Source organism: Phascolarctos cinereus, unplaced genomic scaffold, assembly GCF_003287225.1.
Source record: "Phascolarctos cinereus isolate Bilbo 61053 unplaced genomic scaffold, phaCin_HiC Scaffold_3;HRSCAF=262, whole genome shotgun sequence".
NCBI lineage: Eukaryota > Metazoa > Chordata > Mammalia > Diprotodontia > Phascolarctidae > Phascolarctos > Phascolarctos cinereus.
This window is the reverse complement of record NW_027555736.1, coordinates 33,846,335-33,867,860: the sequence shown is the minus strand read 5'-3', so window position 1 is coordinate 33,867,860 and position 21,526 is coordinate 33,846,335. Positions and strand designations below refer to the sequence as shown.

Sequence of the window (21,526 nt, the reverse complement as noted above, 5' to 3'; positions counted from 1 at the left end):
ATTCTGTAAGGCGGCAACGGACTGAATATAGGATAGCCATCCTTTGGTGTCAGAGTGAATGTCTTTGAAAATTTTTTTTCGTTCTGAGAAGGAAAGGCCAGGTTTCCCTGGGTGGCCCAGAAGAAACCAGCTCTCTGCCATCCAGACACCCTGGAAATTAATGAAGATCCTTCAGCCAGCTTGATGTATCTTTGGGGAACAATCCTTTCTGCAGACCAGCCACCCCCTCCCCAGCGTGGAAGCGTGAAAGAGAAGGAAATCTTGGCAAGGATAACAACTCCACACCTGGTTTCAGTGTAATAAAACGAGTTTATTTACACAGTAACATGAATGCCACAGCGTCCACAGCAAAGTACCACAGCAAACCAGAGCATAGAAGTGCCCCCCAATGACAGAGGGAGGTTTAATTTATATATTTATACATCTATAAAATGGGTGACCAGAGAGATGAAGCTTCAGATAAAGCAAATGAGACAAGCTTTCCAAACAGAAAGCTTCCACAGAGTGAGGGGCAGGCTTGGAAGAGTCACCAGAAAGAAAATTCCAAGGACAAAACCCACAGAGAGCCAAAGAGTCTCTTTTATCAAGTGGTCTTAGGGCCCTGATGCCCTGTGTGGCAACAACAGAGAATCCTAACCCAGCACTCTCAGAGATAGAACCTTCTGAAACTGGCAAGGTAGGGGATACTTACTCATGTTTGAATAAGCGGTGTGAGTTGTCCTGTCAAAGAGTCTACCCTGAAATCTTTGGGTAGGTCAACATTCAAGCATATATGCTGTGTGTGGGTACACATGCACTCCAACCCTCCCCTCTCCTCCCCTCACACACACATACATATACACACACACAAGAAGGGCAAAGTGGATTTTCTGAAATACAATAAAGTTCATAGTAATATATATCTATATATATCTCTATATATTTCTTCTATGTAAAAAAATTTCCAACATCCTCTGAATCCCTGAAACCACCTTGGATTAAAAAAATACAGAGGGTGGGATGGATGTAAAGAGGCTGGCCCATAGCATGGAGGCTGTCCTCAGCGGTGCAGTGCCCAGAAGTGGGAAGGCTGAGAGCATTGCAGGCAGCTCAGATGGAGAACACTTCCTCAGTGCTGTAGCAGCAAACTGGGTTTAATTTCGAACAGGCCTGGGCAAGAGGGTGAGACAGCTGGCGAGCCCCTTTCTCCTTCTGGGCACTTAGTAACTATTACATGATGGTAATGATGAGTGGTAAACACCTCTGCGGGAAGGTTTATAAAAACATTCACAATCCACTAAAGAAATCTCCCAAGAATTCTTTAAAACACCACCTACTGAAACCATCATTAAAAAGAAAAAAAAATCCTTCAAATACAGTGTCAAAGAGACGGGCTGTTTCTTCACAAGCTTAGCCCTGTGGAATAGCTCCTGACTGCCCCTTCCTGGAGAAGTGAGAAGGGGAGAAGTCAGGTTCCTTGGAACCTTACATTCAGCCCAGTCTGGGTTTTTTTTTTTTGGGGGGGGAGGAAGGGTGGTGGTGGTTTTTCTTCTCTTTCTTTCCTAACACATGACTTTGCTATTTAAAAAAAAAAAAGAAAGAAAAAATCTTTTCTAGGGGTGGAGGTGGAAAGTCTGTCTATTCCCCTCCGCTGGCATTAGCTTAGGCAAAAACTTTGCCTTAGCATCAGGGTGAACGGGCTTCACGTCTTTGGTATCTTCTCTCCCTAAGGCGTCAGCCATGCCGGCCCCTCCCTGCTAGCCCCTTTGGGTTCTGGGGCCCGCCCACATTCCCTGGGGGCTGCTGAGGGCAGCCAGCTGGATTTCAGTGCACAGTTAAGAGCAGCGATTTGAATTCAAGGCTGCTGATCACTTGGGGATTTGAAGAGTATTCACTGGAATGAGGTAAAATGAACAGCCTGGATAGGGAGAAAGTGGAACAATTAATTAGTCCTTACGCTGAGCCTGCTTCCTGGAGCCGGGGCAGCAGAGTTTCAGGAGGCTCTGGGTTCCAATTCCGACTTGGACACTTTCTAACACCTTATACTTATAAAGCCCACCCTTTTCAATCCCCTGTCCTGTGGGACCCTGGCAAAAAACCTCAGCTCTGTAAGTCTCAGTTTCTCCCTCTGTAAAGGTACAGGTAGCAACTATCCATTAGCAAGGAGAATGAAGAAGAAAGGGATGGAAGGAATGCCTCTCCTTCCACCCAGGCTTTTAGGATCCTTTCAAATGCCAAGGCGTCAAACCCATCACATTTCTTGTGGTTGTGTCTATATTTTACAGATCGTTTGCTCGGCCTGAGCAGAATGTCAGCTCTGACAGGGAGGCGGAGGGAGAATGAAGGTTTCTTTAAGTCCTGTTGCAAATGACTTCCCAGCATCACGTGACGTATGGCTTAGGTCTGGGAAGCCTGCTGCTGCCCTGCTCACTGTTTGACCCAAAAGCCCTTTGGAAGTTCTTTAGAGCCAGGGATTTCCAAACAGATTCTTGCAAACTGAACTCTGAGAGATCTCTTGTCATATCTCCAACACAGGTCTCCGAGCTTACACTACCAAGGCTGCCAACTCATGTGAGGTGTGGAAGCAAAGATGGATTCACCTCACTCCTTCTGAATTGAAATTTATTTTCCCAAACTCTAAATAACGTGTTTGATGCTCAGCTGGAGAACTCTGGGGCCCTGGGGTTCCTCCACACCTACCAGCTTCATATTCTGAAGCCACGGCCCCAGACACAGTGCCAGAGAACTCAGCTCAGGGGCCTGGTGGAGCTCCTTCCTGATGACCTTATCTATGGTCGGCTTCCACAGATTTCTATTTCTCCTTTTCCTACCAGATCTACCATTATTGCTCTAGGGCCCAAGTTAGCACCTGCCTGAAAGGCTGCCTTCCTCCCACCAAATGCTTAAGGCTTCTCAGGATTTTGGTACACTTTCCAGTAATTCTCTTTCAAGAGTAGATTTTAATTCTAACAAGGCACTCATTCCCGTCCCTGGCCAGGCAGCTCCAGCCCTGGACCTGCTCTCCTGCTGACCCAAATGGGCCAGAGATCTGGCTTTCTTTCTCTAGCTTTATGAAAATGCTCGCTTTCAATGGTGTCCAAAAGGCTGCTTGATTTTTCAATTCTCTTGATATAGATGGAAGTGTCTGGAACAGAGTTAAAGTATTCCAATGGAAAACAAAAAAAGAAATCTCTATTTCCAATCAATACTGTCGACTGCCAACTGTAGTCATTACTTCAGAAAACTGAGAGGGCTTTGGTGCTCATACCCGACGTGGCCAAGAGCAGGCTCTGCGTTCCAGGTGGAGGAGGAGTTCAAGGTGCTCACTGCAGCTCAGGCGCGTTTAAGATATTCGCCACAATCCTGAAGACTGAAGACTTCATTCTGGAGTGACATTCTTGGACGATCACTGGATGTGGCTATTTGTAAGGAATCATCCCTTTCTTCCCCTCCCAAGGCACTGCCCCGAGCAAATCATCTCTGGGGAGTCTCAGGCCCTGCCTGGCCTGTCTGCATTCACCCCTCGAAAGAGTAGCCATCTCCCCCCACCCCGAAAAAGCAAAAGCAAAACCAACCAACAAACACAACAGGCGATCATCGCATCAGATGAGAGCAGGTGCTAAGTATTCCCAGTGCTACTACACCACAGGAGACGGGCAGAGAGAGGTGTCCATGCTGGAGAGATCGACAGATAGGGTATCAGGGATCTGGGATCTCATCACCACATGATCCCTTCCCCCATGGAGGCCCCAGCCTTGGGGCACCTTGGCCCAGGCTCTCTGGGGCCACAAAGATCTACCGCTGGTGGCCGACCTTCTGGTGATGAGATGCTTGATTCTACGACAGAGTTAGAATGAATGACCAGAATCTGAGTCATCACACACACAAACAGAAAGGAAATGGGAAAGCTGAGGGTCAAAGAAGGGTCAGGGACCAGGTGCACTAAACATGAAACTCTACAAAATATGCCCTGCGCAAGTCGCCCAAACCAGTGACGCCTGGAATGGGTGTCTCAATAGCGCCAAGGGCCAGGTGGCCAGAGGACGTGCCTGCTGGAATGGCCTGGGGCCACGGGCCTGTAAATAAACAAGCTGAAGCTCGTGGAGGGGAGTAGGAGGATGGCAAGCGGCCTTTGGGGAGCACGGGTGCGCCAGGGCCAATGTGCCCCAACTTACAGCTCTAACCTCTGGGGCAGCGCTGGGGCTGGAACGGCCGGCCCACAATGGCCAGGCTGATGCCCCCTGCCCCCAACAGGGGCTTTCTAGGGGAGATGACTGACACACACCAGAAGGAAGCACACCTTCAACCAACTCCCTTTAACGTCTTTTTTGCAAAAAAAAAAAAAAAAGTAACATTGTAACAAAATACATTCTCCTTCTCCTTTCCTGATCACTCGCAGACACCAGTGAATCAAAGGAAAGGCTTAAAAAAATCACCAAAGTTCAGAAATATTTCCAAGGCCGCTAATGTGCTATATAATACTGCACAATCAATCTGGGCCCCCATGAACCAAGGGCTCGGCCCGTGGGGCCCCGTCCCCGGATGTTGGGAGCCCCAAGGCCGCTTAGCATCGCCCGTCTCTGGTCCCAGCATGCACACATGGTCAAAGTGGCTAATTTGTTTTCAAGGCTGAAGTAAACGGATTACTCACAGTTTTGAACGAAATAAACATACAAACATCCACACATATGTAAAAAGCACTCCTATCTGAAGCTCATTTATGTGCCAGGAGAGGAAGGGCAGGGATTCCTTAGGGCTTGCTTCAGGTGAAGTTGCAACGTAAACACTGTAATACACAGCTTAAAAAATACATACAAGAATTGCACATCTATCCATCAGAGAGAAGCCCGAGGCTCGCAAAGAAGGCCACTGGCTTGGTGGCAGCCGCCTCGGCCCGATCCAAGACGCTCCCAGCACCAGGCCTTCTGAGCAACTTCAGACATGATTTGGAACCTAGTAATACTGCGTATGGGGCCTCGTGTCTGGGGAGGAAGCTCTGATGGAGAAGAGGCCAATACTGGGGGGAGAAGGTCACAGAGCAGCCCCCCTCCCTCCTCTGCCTGGCTGGCACACCTTGAGGGTCACCGACTCCCCTCCCTCTAAATACATCTCGGAGTTCAGCTGACAGCTGCTCTGCCGGGGAGCGCGGTCTGGGGCTGCCAGGAGAAGGGAGCTAGCCAATTACTGCCAGAGGAAGAAACTGTGATCAGGGCTGACAGCTCTGACGCTCATTAAAAACAGCACTTGTGACTCAGTTCCCCCTCCCAGCCTGGAGGAGCACAGGGCAGCCCATCCCGGGGAGGCCACCGTGGCACCTGCCAGAAAAACAGAAAAATCCACTTTTCTACGGAGGGGCCGCGAGAGGCTGATGACCTTTTACCCTTTTAGATGGGGGAAGGGGCTGCCGACGGTGACGGGAGGGTGGGGGCTCTGCTTGCCCTCTGCATAGGACATATGCTTGGGAGCAGTGAAGGAAGAATGGGTCTGCAGTCTTGGCCCTTGCCAGCCCCTGGGGTGAGGCTTACGTGGCTGGGCCCCACCCCACCATCTGCCGTATACCATGTGGCCCTCCGTAAGGCTATCATGAGGGTGAGGATCACAGCTCTACATGCCTAGGATAGCAAACAGATATTTCAACAAGAAAAAGAAAGATCACCTATTCGGACAGCCTACTGTTGATAATGGAGATCAGCTAACTTTGTATATTGCTATAAAATATTACATGCTGCAAAGTCAGTCAGGGACTGTCCAGAACTGTGGGGGAATTTAAACATAGCTCATTGTATTCATACCCAAGGAAACTGTTCCTTCAGGGATGGTTTTCTTCCTTTCATTCGTCTATATATTAAAGAAACATTAGGCTGGGAGATATTCAAGTGGAAGACAACTGCATATCCTTGCAGACTAATTTCTAGAAAATTTAAGACCGACTCTGTTCCCCACCGTACTGAGGGCTAGAGGTGACCTTGCCAAATGGACCTCCTCTGCTCCGGGATGGGAACAAACAGCCAGACTTCCTTTCCTTTCCTTTCCTTGGCTGTGCTGTGGGTAAGCCACTTTCTCAGGGAAGGCGGAACAGGGATGGGTGCAGGGAGGACCAGGGGTCGCTGATGAGAACCAAAATCCCACACACCCTAGCGGTGTTGAAGGATGCTCACGATGCACCCGAGCGAGTCTGTGGTGGCAAAGGCCAGATACTGAGCACAGAGCCAGTCTTCCAGGCTGACCCCGCTCTCTCTGTCTAAAGACTTCTCTGCAAACTTGATCATGAGCAGGGTCCTCTTGATGTCCAGCCAGTTCTGGAGGACAGCGGCTCTCTGGCTGGGGCTGGCCAGGCTGGGGAGAGTCTGGAACAGGTCCTCTCGGGGTCCCCAGAGAAGACACTGGAGGATGCCCTTTGCGTCGGATATGAGGATCCGCTCCGAAGGGTTGGGGTTGAGGAGGCAGCTGGCGAGCTGCTGCAGCCCCCAGGAGTAGGGGGAGCGGCATGGGATCCGGGGGAGGTCAGCGCGGGTGTACTCCTTCTCCTTCAGCTCTGGGTTCTCATCAAAGGGGTTGGGGAGGTGCAGCATTTCATAGATTAAGATGCCAGTCTGGAACTCATCACATTTTTTGTATTGTGTTGCAGTGATGATCTCAGGGGCGAGGCGGGACTGGTCCCGAAAGACCTCTGGGTCTACCAAGTGGCTCTTCTGCTTGGCCTGGGAGAAGTTACTCACGATGAGTCTTGTCGGACAAGCAGCGGTCAGGCCGGGCTCGCTGGGCTCGCTCTTCCGGGCGCTTCCACCTGCCCTGCAGTGAATGAGGAGCAGGTTCTCCAGACGTAGGTCGCAGTGAGTGACGTGATACGGCTTGAGGTGCTCGAGGCCGGAGCACAGCTGTAAGAGAAGCAGGCACACCTGGCGCTCGTACGTATCTGGAGTTTTTCCATGCTGGGCTAAAGATTCCCGCACAAAATCTGCCACGGTGAGGTACGGGACCTCCCTTGTGATGACCACCACGTGGCTGCGCTGCTTGCTGGCACCTCCTTGGCTGTCGGAGCTGCCTTTCTGGGCCGACTCTGCGCCAGGGGACGTGTCCTTGTTCTGCTGCTCATTTCCCTCTTCCTCCTCTCCTTCCGTTTCCTCATCTTCCTTCTCAGGGGCATTGGGATCTTCCCAGGGAAGAAGACGGACGGGGACTTCAGCCAGGAAATGGCCACAGTCCTGCTGGATATTAAAATGAATGGCCAGACTCTGCCGGATGGCCAAACTGTGATAGTACTGTTGGGACTCTTTAGCTTTGCTTTTGCAAATCTGGAAAAAGAAAAGAAGGGATTAGATACATCTTTGCAGTTTCAAAATCATACTTTTAAAAACATACAGATATGGGTTAACTCGTCAATCATTACGTCAGCTCTTTCTGGCAGGGGCTGGGGAACTGGAACCTGAAGACCATTTCCAATGAGTCTCCTGTAAGCCTCCAGGGCAAAGAGCAGCTGAGTCATAAAGGAGGAGGAGCCCGCCTTCCCTCTGTCTCTAGGGAGATAAAGGCATCACGAGCCAGAAGAGAGTGAGCCACAATGCGTCAGGTGAGGGGTAGTGTTCATGGCTCTGGGCTCTCTCATGTGGACACTCCCTCCACTGAGAGAGACTGCACCTCCTTCCTTCTTGCCTTCTGATTTTCTGTGAGTTTTTCAGAGAGGGGCCACCTTCCTATGTCTAGCCCTTGCACACAGCAGGCATCTAAGAAGCACCCGTAGATTCCTTACCCCCGTGACTCCTGCCCAGCACAGCATTCTGGCCCATATAAGATTGCTCCTGATAACTTCACTAGGGAACAAGGGTGACTGGCCTATCAAGGGCTTCGTATCAGAATGGAGGCCAAGCCAGAAGGGCTCTGGACGGAGGTCTAGAGATGGGCCATTTATCTCCTGCCTAAGGATCAGAGGCAAACAAAGAGAGGGTGATCGCCAAGAGATTCTCTGCCACGGGGATCGTCCTGGGTTCAAATCCTGCCTGTGACATCTGTGTACCTTGTAGTCTTTGACAAGTCCCTCCCCTGGGCCTCAGTTTCCCCATCTATAAAATGAGGGGGTGAGCCTAGATGGCCTGCAGTCCTTCCCATCCTCACTCTCTGATCCTCTGAAGTCCTGAGGGTCTGAAAGGGAAGCATTCTCTGTAACCCTCAGGAGCGAGCCTGAGGCCTCTCCCTCCAGGGGTGCTCAGCTCATTCCTACCACCTCCCCTTAGAGAAATCACTTAATCCTTTGGAGGCTCAGTGTCCTCATCTGTGAAATGGGGATAACATTCTTGCACTGCCTACCTCATGGGTTGTTATGGAGAAAGCATTTTATAACCCTTACAGTGGTAAAGAAAGGTCTTGCTCACAGGCGCAAAACGGCTCCCCCCCACCCCTGGAAAACAATCTGAACAATGAACAGACTTTATCAGCATCCTGGCCTTTTGCTAATAAGGCCAATAATGGGAGATTAAGTTCTCTACCCCAGTGACTAAAAGCCAGACATCAGCCTTCATGGGTGAATCCATTCTTTCCAATCTCTCCTCCTCAGCCTGAGGGGGCCGGCCTATTTCATAAACATCAAAGTCTTCCCAGCAACACACCCAGCAGTGTTTACATTGCCTGTTTATCACAGTCACACAGAAAAGAAGCACATTTACCCGATGCACTTTCTAGTCAATGTTATTTAAAAAGAGAAAATGCATCATTTTCTTAGGAGGAGGCAAACGGACCCCAGTTCTGAGGAGTCTCACCCTCTGATTTTCATTCAAATGCATATTTTCTCAGAGATGACCAAGCCCAGGGAGTCTCCAGGGAGAGAAGCATCTCTCTCATTTAGGGTATTATACATATTTATGTATATAAGCTGCCAAGTGCCTCAGTACCAGCTATAGGGCCACAGGAATATAGAAACAAAGACACCATCCGACAGCAGTTCACTCGGGCTAACTGCAGAGGTGGCAGGGCCAGGGGTGGAGTCAGGAGCTCTGGGGTGCAGGCTTCACTCTGACCCCTACTCGCTAGGTCACTGGGCCTCGAGAGGCTCCACCTTCCTTGCTGGCCTCGACTGCCTCCTGCCCAGGAGGCCAGTAAGTGCTGTAGTTTCCGTGGAAGGTGTTGGGACTCTTTAGGAATCACCCTCTCAGAGCTAGCCTCTATTGTGGGGGTGGTCCAGACCTCCTGAAGGCAGGGACTGTTTCTCATTCGGTCCTTTGGTTGCTATGAACTCCCCCATCTCCCTCTGCCCTGGCAGGAGCCTCTTCCACAGATGATGACTCCTGCAGCGTGGCTGGGCCGGCTGCCCTGCTGCGGCTGTGTGCTCATCAACCTGGCCTTAAGTCATTTCCGTATGACGCTGCTTAACGTATTCCTCAGGTGTGGCACAAGATCTTTTAGTTCCTCCACAGCCATCATTTTGTGATGATTCAGCCTTCCATGGGCCACGGCACGCTCAGACCAACACCGTCAGCTGAAGCGACTCGTCCAAAGGGCGCTAGACCTGTTAGGGGCTTCTGAGGGAAAAGGACCAGCCTGAAGTCACACAGATAGGAAACAGCATGACTGGGTCGTTAATTCAGGCCTGAACTGGAAGCAGACTTGGGGACCCTCCCATCCAGACCCCACACATCACAGATGAGGAAACAGACCCAGAAAGGGGAGTGACTCGTCCAAAGTCACGTGGGTATTCAGCAGCAAGAGTCCAGGCACGGAGCCTCGGCCACCTAGCGTGGCCTCCCCATTCTCATTTTGCCTGACAGAATGATGGAGTGAATACTCACGGATTCCACTCCTCTGTGTCCCTGGTTTACTACCTTGTCCTTAGGACAATGCATAACTTAAGGAAAGTTAACCTTGACAAGGTGGGGTGCACCCTCCAATCCTCACTCTCAGATACTGCACCTACAGAGCAAAGGGTCCTACTCACATGTAGACTGTGCTGTAATTTTCAAAGCACAGACACGCGTGTGCACACGTGCATGCGATCTAGTGCCTGAGAACGAGATTAAACAGTAACTGCACAACTACACAGGTGATGTTGGCGTGTGCTTTTCTGCGTCGCCACCTGGCCCACAGGGGCCGTCACGCAGGATTTGGGGGCCCCATTTCTAGTTCAGTTTGGCTCCCCTGGGGAAAGGGGAGTTCTTCTTGGTAGGAATGAACTTGATGCCTTCCAGGTCCCTCCTCGCTCAGGTCTGGTGATGGTGAGAACATCAGACATCTGCATACTTTTATAACAAAGAAAATTAGGAAGAAAATGTCCTGAGGATTCTAGTGAGATTTTCCCCCTGTGTGACCAATTCCTGGGCAGTTAGACGCTCCATCGGGCTCTGCTGCCGTGTGGGTCTGACTAGAGGCAGAAGAGGGTGGTCATTGCCCACGACCTCCATCTTCCCACGGACACCATGTCCTGACCATTCAGTCAATGTGCTGGCAGAGATCCCTGCGTGGCTGTCAGAATGCCAGATGGAATGAGAATCTGCCAGCTGAAGGTTACGGGGAGATGGCTGATTAAGTCTTACCAAGCTGGCAAAAACTCTCATCAAGCCAAGTTTCACTGGGATGCCTGCAGCTTTGTTTACCCCTGCAAACAGGGGAAGCCATTCTCATTGTGATCACTTTTTTCTTTGAACCTTTGGGCTTGAGTGGATGATAAAAAGATGGCTCCTCCCACCTGAACTTATGCTTAACTTCTCAGATCAACTGCAGCTGAACTCTCAAAATGACTTACAAAGAAAGAATGACAAACTGGTCAGTCGTCTGGCCGTGCTGAGGAGAGGAACGGCCCACACACAGACGGCCACAATGAGCAGGGCAGCGTTTTCTAATCTCTCCATCCTGCAACATTTAGAAGAAGACCAATGGGTCACTGATTTTAAGGGTAAATGGAACAAGGAGAATTCTGGGCCAAGAAACGGGAAAAATACCAGGGCTCCTAATTGGTTTAGACCCATCAAAACAGTCACAATTAAGCACACAGACCTATGGAGATTTCCATAATCGGATTTCTCATATGATGGGTATCTCATAAATCTCTATTATGGAGCCCACTATGATGTTAATTTAGATAGGAGTATTAAATTCTAAGAAATAATGTTCTATGCACTACACAGTAGATCTTTTTCAAGTATTAATAACTTGACTGTTTTAGTTTTTGAAAACCTAAATGACCTGTCTCCCGATGATAAATTTCTAGCCCCAAAGAGTTATTTGAGAAAGCAAAGTACTGTCTCTAGGACCAACAGACAATGTTCTTCCCTGTGTTCTTTCTCCCATCCAGTGTTTTATTCCATTTAGGAAATGAATTCACTTCTTGAACCTCCTAAATTCAGCCCTTTCATTTTCCATTCCTTTGAAAAGCCTTTGAGTACCTTCTTCAGCACAGGGGTGGGGCTCAGACAATAGTCACTGGGGTTGTTTCAGGGTAATCCTGAAGGTTCCTTGACAGTCAGGAACTGTATTTGTACGGCCTGCTGACTTTCTTGTCATTTTGAAGTAGGAACAAACCATGAACTTCAAAGGCTCCATGTCATACTACATGACTGTTCCTTTTGTAATGTGTGAGTAAATGACCCCCCTCCTTTCTCTCTGGTATCTTTTGTTTTTTTTTTTTAAAGAAGTCTGGGAAATAGTTAAAAAACTGCTTTGAGTCTGAGCAGATTCCATATTGGCCACTTCTTGAGTGGGAAGAGAAACCAACTTAGCTGTCAAAACACTAGAGGGAGCTACAAAACCGGCACAGTGGTGTGGGGTGTCCTGTCCATGTACCTGCCAGAGCAGAACCATATCCACTGAGCTCCATTTCTCCATGTCAGAGAGGGTCCTAATGGCCCTCCCTGCACAGGCAAGAAGGACCTGAGAACAGCATGCAAAGTAAACCTAGGATGCTGAGGAGTCCCTGAGGTGCCTGCTCTGGGCAGACTCCAGGCTCACGGGTCCTAAGGACCCCCGTGCTCCCTCTGAGGCTCACTTCCACGGAAAGAGGCAGTCGGGTGGTTGGCTGACCCACAAGTACCAACACATGCCCTCTGGGTGGCTGGATGTCAAGAAAAACTGGGCACTCAGCAAACAGGAGGAGGAGGAGGAGGGGGAGAATCCTAGTCACTCTGGCTTTCAGATGAGAGTCTGATGGCTTTTCAGACCCTTTCTTCTTTAAGATGCTACTGCTTCAAGATTCTAGAAAAAAGCCTGATACTCAAATGCCTAAGGGGAGAGCTCAGCATGGCAAACCTCTGGTCAGGAAACAGAGAAAAGAACCTGATGGGATCAAGGTCCAATTGCATTTTCCTGCAATCTTCACGAATGCAGTTTAGCAAAATATAAAACCTATTCTCAGTAAAGGATATGCTGTACCATAAATAAAATTAGAAGCCCAACTGGGTAGAGGAGGAAGGTTTTCACGATCTCTCATTTAATGAATACTGTTCATTTTGGTGCAGGCCTCATTTCTGTGCGGCTCATGGCAGCCGCTCTGCCCGCCTTCCAGGCAAACTGAAGTTGCTGATTTTTATAAGAACAGCCCAAGCTTACACACTGAGATTTTTAAAGGTGTGAGTGTCACTGCACGTCTATGTATGTGTGAGTCTACAACTGTGAAGTCCTTGGCTGGCTGCTGTCCTTGGTGCTGGGAGAGGGCCCAAATGACATCACTGTGTGGGTCTAACTGTGGCTAACCAGACCCACACGAACTTGGAAGGCTCCACCACAGGTCGGGCACAGGTAGTCCATGTGAACATTTGGAGTGGAGATGCCTCTCCACATGTGCATCTCATGTTTTTTTAGCTACTATAATTCTGCTTTGCTCACAGCGACTTCTTCGATTTGGACGCTCCATCTGTCTTGTGCCAGTGTCCCCTCCAAAGTTCTTAGAGAGAGCTTGAGTGTCCTTGTATCACTTCTGCTGACCTCTGCACGAGTGCTTGCCTTGCACGAATTCTCTGTAAAACAGTCTTTCAGGCAAACGCACATCTGGCGTTTGAACGATGTGCCTCGTTCATCAGCTGCACTTCATGCAGTAGAGTTTGAAAGCTTGGCAGTTCAGCCCGAGAAAGGACCTCAGTGTCTGGTATCTTATCCTGCCAGAGGATCTTCAGAATCTTACTAAGACAATTCAAATGGAAGCGATTCAGTTTCCTGGCATGGAGCTGGTAGACTGTCCAGATTTCAAAGGCATACAACAATGAGGTCAGCACAATGGCTCTGTAGACCCTCAGTTTGGTAGGCAGACCAATACCTCTTCTTTCTCACACTTTCCTTCAGAGCCTCCCAAACACTGAGCCAGCTCTGGCCACCTCATCATTTATGTGGACATCCCTGGAAAAGTACACTGCCAGGGTAAGTGAACTTACCCACAACATTCAAAACTCCTCCTGTAACCCATGGTTCCAAGTATGGGTGGTGGGCTGCTGGCTGTGGAGAACCTCTGTTTTCTTGGTGTTAACTGTTAGGCCAAGATTAGCACGAACAGCAGAGAGTCGATTCATACTCTGTGAAGTCCTATGAGTTGCCCAAAGGCACAGTGAGAATGAAGCAGTGCAAGAGCTCCCTCACCTACAGCCTTTCAGATTTACCAAGCACTTTTTCTGACACGTCTTGGGAGTCAGTGACTTGCTCAGGATGGAGGGCACAGCTGGTTAGTGTCAGAGCTGAACATTTGACTCCAAATCCAGCCTCATCTCTCCTATGCTGTGAGCACTGCCCCACTGGGGCAGACCACGCCCTCCGTGCTGCCCACACAGAACCCAGGAAGGAATGGGCCCAGAAGGAGGTCGTTTGGCAAGCCAGGATGACAGCCAGAGGGGATGTTTGGCCACAGGCCACACGTAAAGGGACCTCAGGGCAGTGGAACACCTGATCAGTCTTTAAGAACCTGAAGGGAGTTCAGTTCAGAGCGTGAAAGAGAAAAGCATGCTGATGGTGGTGAGTAAGAGGGCTGAATGACATGCTTCCCCTTCTCTTCCTACTAAAACTCGAGCCAGACCCTAAGAGTCTCTGCTCTCGGCTGATGGGGCCCTGGCCTCCCCTCCAGACTGAGCTAGCCCCATGCTGCATACACGGCTTTTCACCATTCTTTTCCACTGGTGAGAACTGTGAGATGCTGTGACTCTGCAAAAACGTTCTGCATTAGCTTCTATTTTCCCAGGATGGGACCCACCAGCTAAGAAGGCCATCAGCTGATTCCCACGTTGCTGGAAGGGCATCTCATTTCTGCCTCAGCCTGTGCCTTTTGAGAGGCCTCCGTGAGCCTTCACCGAGAGCCTTTGCAGACCACGATCCTGCACCGCCAGGCTAGTCTGCTGAATTACACAAAAGTGCAGCCACAGATGAGAGACGGCGTCCAAGGAAAACCTGCAGCCCCCAAAGTGACGACAACCCCACCTCCTCAGGGTATCTGGAGTCGTCCCCAGCCCCGGGGGCACCTTGTGGTCACTGGCTGGGGCCCTCCTCAGAGCCTGGCATGGTGCTCCAGCCCACAATGAGGGCTCCATCAACGCTGCGTCTGTGACTTGCTGGAATGTGCCAAGAGTTTTGGCCTCCCACATCCTTCTACTGGGTGACTTCAGGCAAGTCACCTCTCTTCTCTGGGTCTCAGATTCCTCTCAATAGGCCCTTTTGTTTGTTGGTTTAAAAATTTTTTTAAACATTTTTATTTAAAGTTTTGAGTTCCAAATTCTATCCCTCCCTCCCTCCCTGAGATGGTAAGCAGTTAGATATAGGTTATACATATGCAATTATGTAAAACATTTCCATCAATAGGCCCTTTTGGCTCTCAATTCGATGATCCTATGATTTAGGGAAATTGCAGGCATGGTACATAGGAGCTTACAGACCTAAATTTACAAAGAGATAGATCAGAGCACATACTTTAATGTAAAAATTGGGATAATATAGCATATTATGGATCATTTGGATGAGGGAAGGAAATTGAGATAGAAAATCATGGCACTGAAGAAAGAGAATTAGACCAGCAAACAGAAAATGGGATTTGAATCGTAGCTCTGTCACGGAATCTGCGGCATAACCTTGGCCAGTCCCATATACAACATCTTCGCTAAAAAACAAGAGGCTAGGAGCCAAGGGAGCTTGGCCTTGAAGACCTCGGCAGTCCCTTCCATCTCTACCATTCCGTGATGCCATGAGCCCAGGAGACAGACACTTGGTATTACTGTGACTACAGGAAGAACGGATTAATGTTTGATCTATACAATGGCACCCCTGGAATCATGAAGCATTCTGTGCAGTGAGGATGTGCTAGGAGGTTTGGGGAGGGACACATACTTTAGAGCTTCAATTGTCATAAAAATATCCATTCTCAAGAAATCCATCCCACAGCCTACAAGAGAAATTTAGGACTGTAACTATATAGAACTTTGACATTTCATTTTGTGTGTATCCTATATCTTTAGGATTCTCTCTACATTATATATTGGAACTTAAAAGAAACTCCTACATTCTTAAGTTGAAATGGCAGGATGTTTGAGTGTAAGGGGAATTTTCACCTCCGTTGTGCAGACTGGGAAAACCAAGGGACAAAGTGGTTCTAGAACCTGCCAAAGGTCAAGATTAGAACTTGCTTTATTTGACGTCCCTTGGCAGCAAAGCCTATATACGACCTTGCACAAAGTGAAAGGTGACGCATCCTTCTGCTTCCCGGAGGCCTCTGCTTTTACGTTATCATCCGCACCACAGGACGACACCGATGTGGGGTAGCTAGAAGGTCTTCCTGTCAAGTGCACTCAAGGTGTGAGCCTGGAACGCATTCGGCCCTCAAAGGAGGCGGCTCCTGAGTGCCAAGGCTTAGAATACACGCGCCATTCGGGGTGGGAGAGCAGGGAAGTTCTGCTGACTCATCATTGTTGGTGATTTCAGTGTGGAGAGTTTTTATGTTAAATTAAGACACTGGAACCTTCAGTTCCTTCCCTGTCAGTAAGCCAATGATTAATTACCCGTGCCTATGGTCTGAACTAGCTCAAAGTTCCAGCCAGTCACAGCGGTTTTTTTCAGTTGCTGTCTTGCTTTGTCAGCATCCTCTGGGATAAGGGAGGCCGGGTCTCCGCAGCCCACCCAGCTAGAGAAGATGCTGGCCTCCACAGGTCACCCGGACTATGCCAGACCCAGAGCCGGGCATCTGGGAGGGCTCAAAGCCGACAAGTCATTCTCCTGTGATAACAGGCCCATCTGTCTGTCCAGAACCTCGCCTCTAAAGGACTCAGCGGGACGCGGCTGAGGTGAGAGTTGGCGGCGCCGTCTGGCCTTTAGACTGTGAGAACAGCAATTAGCTGACCGATTTTATTAGTCGTGTTGTCGTCGGTTTGGATTTGTTGTGTTCCCCTTGAAGTTATTGTGGTCAGATTTCCTGGCAGGCCCTTGGCCAGGCCAGCTGTGGGAGTGTACTGAGTTTCTCAGGTCCTCGCCTGGGGAAAGGCCTGCTCTTACCACAAGTACTGGTTCAGAGGGGCGTGGTCTATGAATTGGACCACAGAGTCGGAGCCTTTGTTTCAAACCCTGGACCTGATGTTTACACACGGTGTGACCTTGGATAAGGCATTTACACATGGGAGGCCTCGGTGATCTCATCTGTACAATGAGGGGGTTAAGCTAGATGATCTACAGTCTCTTCAAGCTTTGGCCGGGGATCCCAGGACTAGACAGCACCTCGCCAATGGGAATGACTTGTGTAGACTGGGCAGTGGACGCCATTTTGGAGTCTGCAGATGTTGCGTCTTGGTTTTACTGTTCCTCCAGCTAAAGGTCTATTTGTTAGCTTAAATGAGAAGCACGTTAAAGCAATCTGGTCGTCTGGGGATGGCCAGGGGTCGATTTTACGTGAAATATTCACAGCACTGTATCTGGTATGGACTCATGAGCATGCATACACACATACATGTAACAAGTGAAAAGAGATCAGTAGCCACAATACGAAAGAACCGATCCCAGATCCACATAATTCAGTGCTGGAAGAGAAAGGCTGAACATGACAGGTTACCCAGTTCAATCCCTTTATTTGACAGGTACAGAAACTGAGGCCCAAAGTGGTAGAAAGACTTATGCAGGCCGTTTTAATACTTCTCTTGCTGTTCAAATGTCTGATCTATTTTGATCTACTCCATTTAACATCAGTGAATAAGCTTAAATCCCTTTCTCACTAGAGGAATACAAGCTCCGTCTGGAACCCACGGCACTTTCCAGCCTGATTCACGCATCACCCAATCAACCAGGTGACCCAGTGATGGACTCATCACCATCTACTCTTCATAAAAGGCTCTGTGAATGTCAGTTAAGACAGCTCTGGAGTTGGCAGAATGGCTGGACTCACAAAGAAGTCATTCTTAACAGCTCCTTATCAACTTGGAAAGAGGTTTTCAGTGGAGTGGTCCATGACTGTGACCTTGACAAATGACTTGGATAAATACATAGATGGCTCAGCCACTCTGACAGCAGAAGACACCAAGATGGGAAGGGTAGTAACATGTTTGATGACAGAGTTTGGGTCCCCTCAAACCTCAAAGGCTAGGCTAGAATATGGCTCTAAATCCAGTGTGATGTAAAGTTTTATGCTCGGGTTCAAAAAGGTCAATTTCACAAGCATAAGATGGAAGACAGTAAAAACCTTTGCCACATCGTGGTTATGCCCATTAATATGAAAACAGCCCATCCCCCAACAATTCAGACACACCATGGCTAATGTTGTTCTGCCACAGAGATGGTCCTTAAGGCAACCTGTCCTTTCAACATTTAGACAGAATCAGTTCGCTAGGAACTTAAAACTCAATTGGCTGCTGTTGGGAGACCAGAAGAATTTAGTGGAAAGAACACTTGATTTGGGAGTAAGGAGACTGGATGGGGATAATGTTCAGATTTTCTGGCAACTTAAAATATTTATGATTCTTTGAAATTGTCAATATTTTGTAGCTTTCACTCAAGACTTCAAACACATAACTTTTTCTTCCTTGACATCGTGAGGAAGAAAAACTCTGAAATGGATGTCATAGTCTAGGAGAAGGAATACCAGCTCTGGAGCCAGATGCCCCTGGCTTGACCTGGGCTCTGCTGTTGATGACCCACGGGACTCTAGGCAAGTCATTTAACCTTTCTAGGTGTGGGTGCCCTCATCTGTAGAACAAGGAGGTGGAACTATGTAAAAGCACCCTGGTTCTAATAACAAGTGTGAATGACAAATTCTACATAATGTCCAACTATGGCAGAGAAGTGCGTGAAGCGCTTCCTATGTGCCAGGCCCTGGGGCACAGAGACAAAAGTGGGGCAGGGGTTGCCCTCAAGGAGCTTGCGTTCTGCTCCCTGGCTGTGAGGGGAGTGTGGTCATGACTATCTTAAAGCACCATGGGGTAGGGTAATGCTGTGAAGGTGAACACTGCCCCTGAAATAATCAAAATCCATGTTAAACCTAAAGCCTGAAACGGAAGACCTAAATGTCCGGGCGCACAATCCCTTCTCCGAAAAGGCATTTATTTCTCTGAGCAGCTTAGGCCTGTGAGCAAAGTTCTCAGCGCTCAGCTGCTATGTTTTATGGGAAATACCCTCCGGTCATAAATAAGGTTACGACATGTCTGGATGACACTTGGAGGGTTGCTGATCCTCTGAGTCAAAGTCCTGTCTGCTGGGCAGCTGTGACACTCCCAGAAGGGAGGCGCATGAGCTGGAATCCCATCCGGCCTGGCCGCCTCTTCCTCTTGGACATGGAGGAAGTGACTTTTGTTCTTGGATCCCAGTTTATCAGTAAAATGGGTAAATGATTCTTGCTCTGGTTCATAGGCTGTTGTGAGGAAAGCACATGATCCTTTGTAATCCCGCAAACTACCAAGAGTAAACATGAGCTAGGGCCCATCTTATCACCAGCATGAAAGCCCCTGTTGAAAAAGAGAAGGACGACAACAGCACGGATGAGTTGACCAGTCGCTAGTCTTTTCTGTCCTTCAGGGCTCCTTTTGCTACTTTCAATGTTCCTTTGCTTCCGCAGGACCTGTGACTGTCAGTGCAGGAATTCCTTCCACCAGTGCAGATTGCCACACATCTGTGACTTAACAGTCATAGGGACTTGCCTATGGTCACACTGTCAGTAAATACTAAGGGCGGGATGTGAACCTAAGTATCCCTGCCTCCCAAGGCCATCCTTCTATCACACTAGGCAATGCTACCTTTCTAATATTTTTCCAGAGTTGTGTAATTCATCCTGCATTTCTGGAAAGGCCCAGAGGCACCGTCATCAAAGAGACTTACATTAAGCATTTAAGTAACACATCCTTCCCCAAACCTGCTGGTAACTCACATTCTATAACAACTTGCCACCTGTTCTTTGTAGATTACTTTTGCATCATTACAAGTAAAAAATCAATACCAGACCATTGATTTGGTAATGAGACAAGACTGCCGGGCAATAATACATAATGTTATCCAAGCCCTATTTCTCAATTGTTTTGAGAGAACAGATAGTTCGAGGACCCTCCTTGAAATAGGTTCCCATATTCCATTTGTGATCTTGTAACAGGAAAGGTGTGGGATGGATGGCCGTCGTTACTCTGTGCATCGATGGGGCAGCTTTTCGATGTCAACATTACCTTAAAATGCTTCCTCCTAGCAATATGTTCCATTACCCACAGAGAAGCAGCCTCTCTCTGCAGTCTGCTTTTTGGCTTAATGTGTGTGTTAAATAATAACTGGTATTTCTATGGGGCTTTAAGGTTTTCAAAGTGTTTTACAAACACTTGTCTCATTTCACCATGAAAGCACATGGTATAACAGAAAATCCAGAGGCCTGGGAGTCCGTAGACCAAGGCACAAGTCTTGGGTCTGACGCTAACTGGCCATGCCGTTGCCTTTACCTCCTGGGTACCTTCCCTCATCTATAGAAGGAAGAGGGGGCAGGGATCAGATTAGATCCTCTGAGGCCCTTTCTGACTCCAACATTTCATGTTATCACTCGATTACAAAAATGTCTAAGTGTGAGAATTGCAGAGAATGAAGCTAAGAGACTCGGTACCAACATGTGCACTACCTTGACAGGTAATGTTATTATTCACAGCACATGTTAAAGGTTCTTGGCATAGCAGATGTCCTTTCCACACCCGATTCAGATGTAACCATCAGCTAGCTATGTTAATCAATCTGGAGCTAAGGAACAGAATTAATGAAAAGGGATGATGGGATTGGAAAAGTCTTGCATTATGCCGCTTCCCCTTGCCCCTCCCTCTGATCCCCCTCCACTCCCCACCGCCATGACAGGACCCATCATGCATTAGGGAACCATCTGATGAGCTCTTGTGGCCAACAAATCCATCCCTTGGCAGCTGACCTCTCTCTGCCCTTAGGGAGGCTGGTCCTCTCCTGCCTGGTGGGCTCCCCAAAGCTTGCATTCCACGCATGTGACCTCCAAGAACCTAGGGTCACCCCCTATGCTGTAATAAGGCTTTGGAGTGGGAATGCTGGTGGATCACATACAGCAGAATGTTCTGGTATTTAAAATATGCATCTTTTAAAAAAAAAGTCACGTCATCTAGACTGAAAGGCAGCATCTGGGTACTTGAGTGTGAGACTCAGAACAGGAGTGAGGCCCTGCAGCACACACTGAGCAGATCTTCTTTGGGGACTCGGAAGAAAGAAGAGACAGCATGAGCCTGGGGCCGGCGAGAGGGACGGGGCACCCCGCCATGATGAATCACACACTGACTTGAGAGTTTCTGACGCCCTTTCACATGATAACGGCGTTCCTGATTTACACGGTCAGTGCTAATAATTTTCAGTGAACTTTTCAGTGTATTATTTAATCCCCATAACCACCCAATGAGGCTGGCAGAGCAAGCAGCACTAGCTCCATTTTTGTAGACGGCAAAGCTGAGGATGTGGCCAAGTGAACTGCCTCAAACGACATATTCTGGAAGTGGCAGAGACTCGACTTGAATCCAGGTCTGGTTCCAAGTCGAGGTCTCTGTCCGTGATACCCCCCTGCCTCTAAGTCTGTCAGGGAAGAGGGGCAGTCGTCAGCATCATACCAGAAGCTTAGCACAGTGTCTGGCACGTCGTAGGCACTTCATACGTGCTTACTGAATGCACTGAACTGAATCACGTACTCATTTGACAGGCAAACAAAGTAAGGCCCAGAGAAGTGAAGGTACTCATTCCAAGTCAGCCTGCCAGTTAGGAATGAAGCCAGCACTAGGACTCAGGGCTCTCAGATCTCAGCTCAGCACGTGGATAGAACATTAAGGAAGCTAAGCTACCAGGCCACCGTCACCTGCCACTTCCACATATCCTGAATTGTATCAATAAGCTGTGGACTGATGGTGTGGCATGCTGGGTACAGAATTTAGCAACGGTAAGACATGTCTTTTCTGCCAACTGACTCAGTTTCTTTCTCTGAAAAAGAAGAGCAGAGCAAAAACTGACTAAAGAGAAAGATGAACCACGGGCCCCATGCCTGCTCGGCTTCTCCGGCAGACTGCGTCCTCTGTCAACCGGCTGCCTTCAAACACATCCGAGTCTCCCCATCATTAAAAAGTCCTATGTCTCTTCTCCCTCTCTCAGGCAAATGCCC

At 48.8% G+C, this 21,526-nt stretch overlaps 1 protein-coding gene across 1 annotated transcript in view; it reads right to left on the bottom strand.

Moving 5' to 3' along the window:
* Nucleotides 1-289: 289 nt before the first annotated feature.
* PEAK1 (pseudopodium enriched atypical kinase 1) overlaps nt 290-21,526 on the bottom strand; it is a 278,737-nt gene continuing 257,500 nt past the window's right edge. Inside the window, 1 exon segment of the mRNA XM_078150761.1 lies at nt 290-7,274. Coding sequence (XP_078006887.1) covers nt 6,114-7,274 — 1,161 coding nt within the window. The 3' untranslated portion in view covers nt 290-6,113.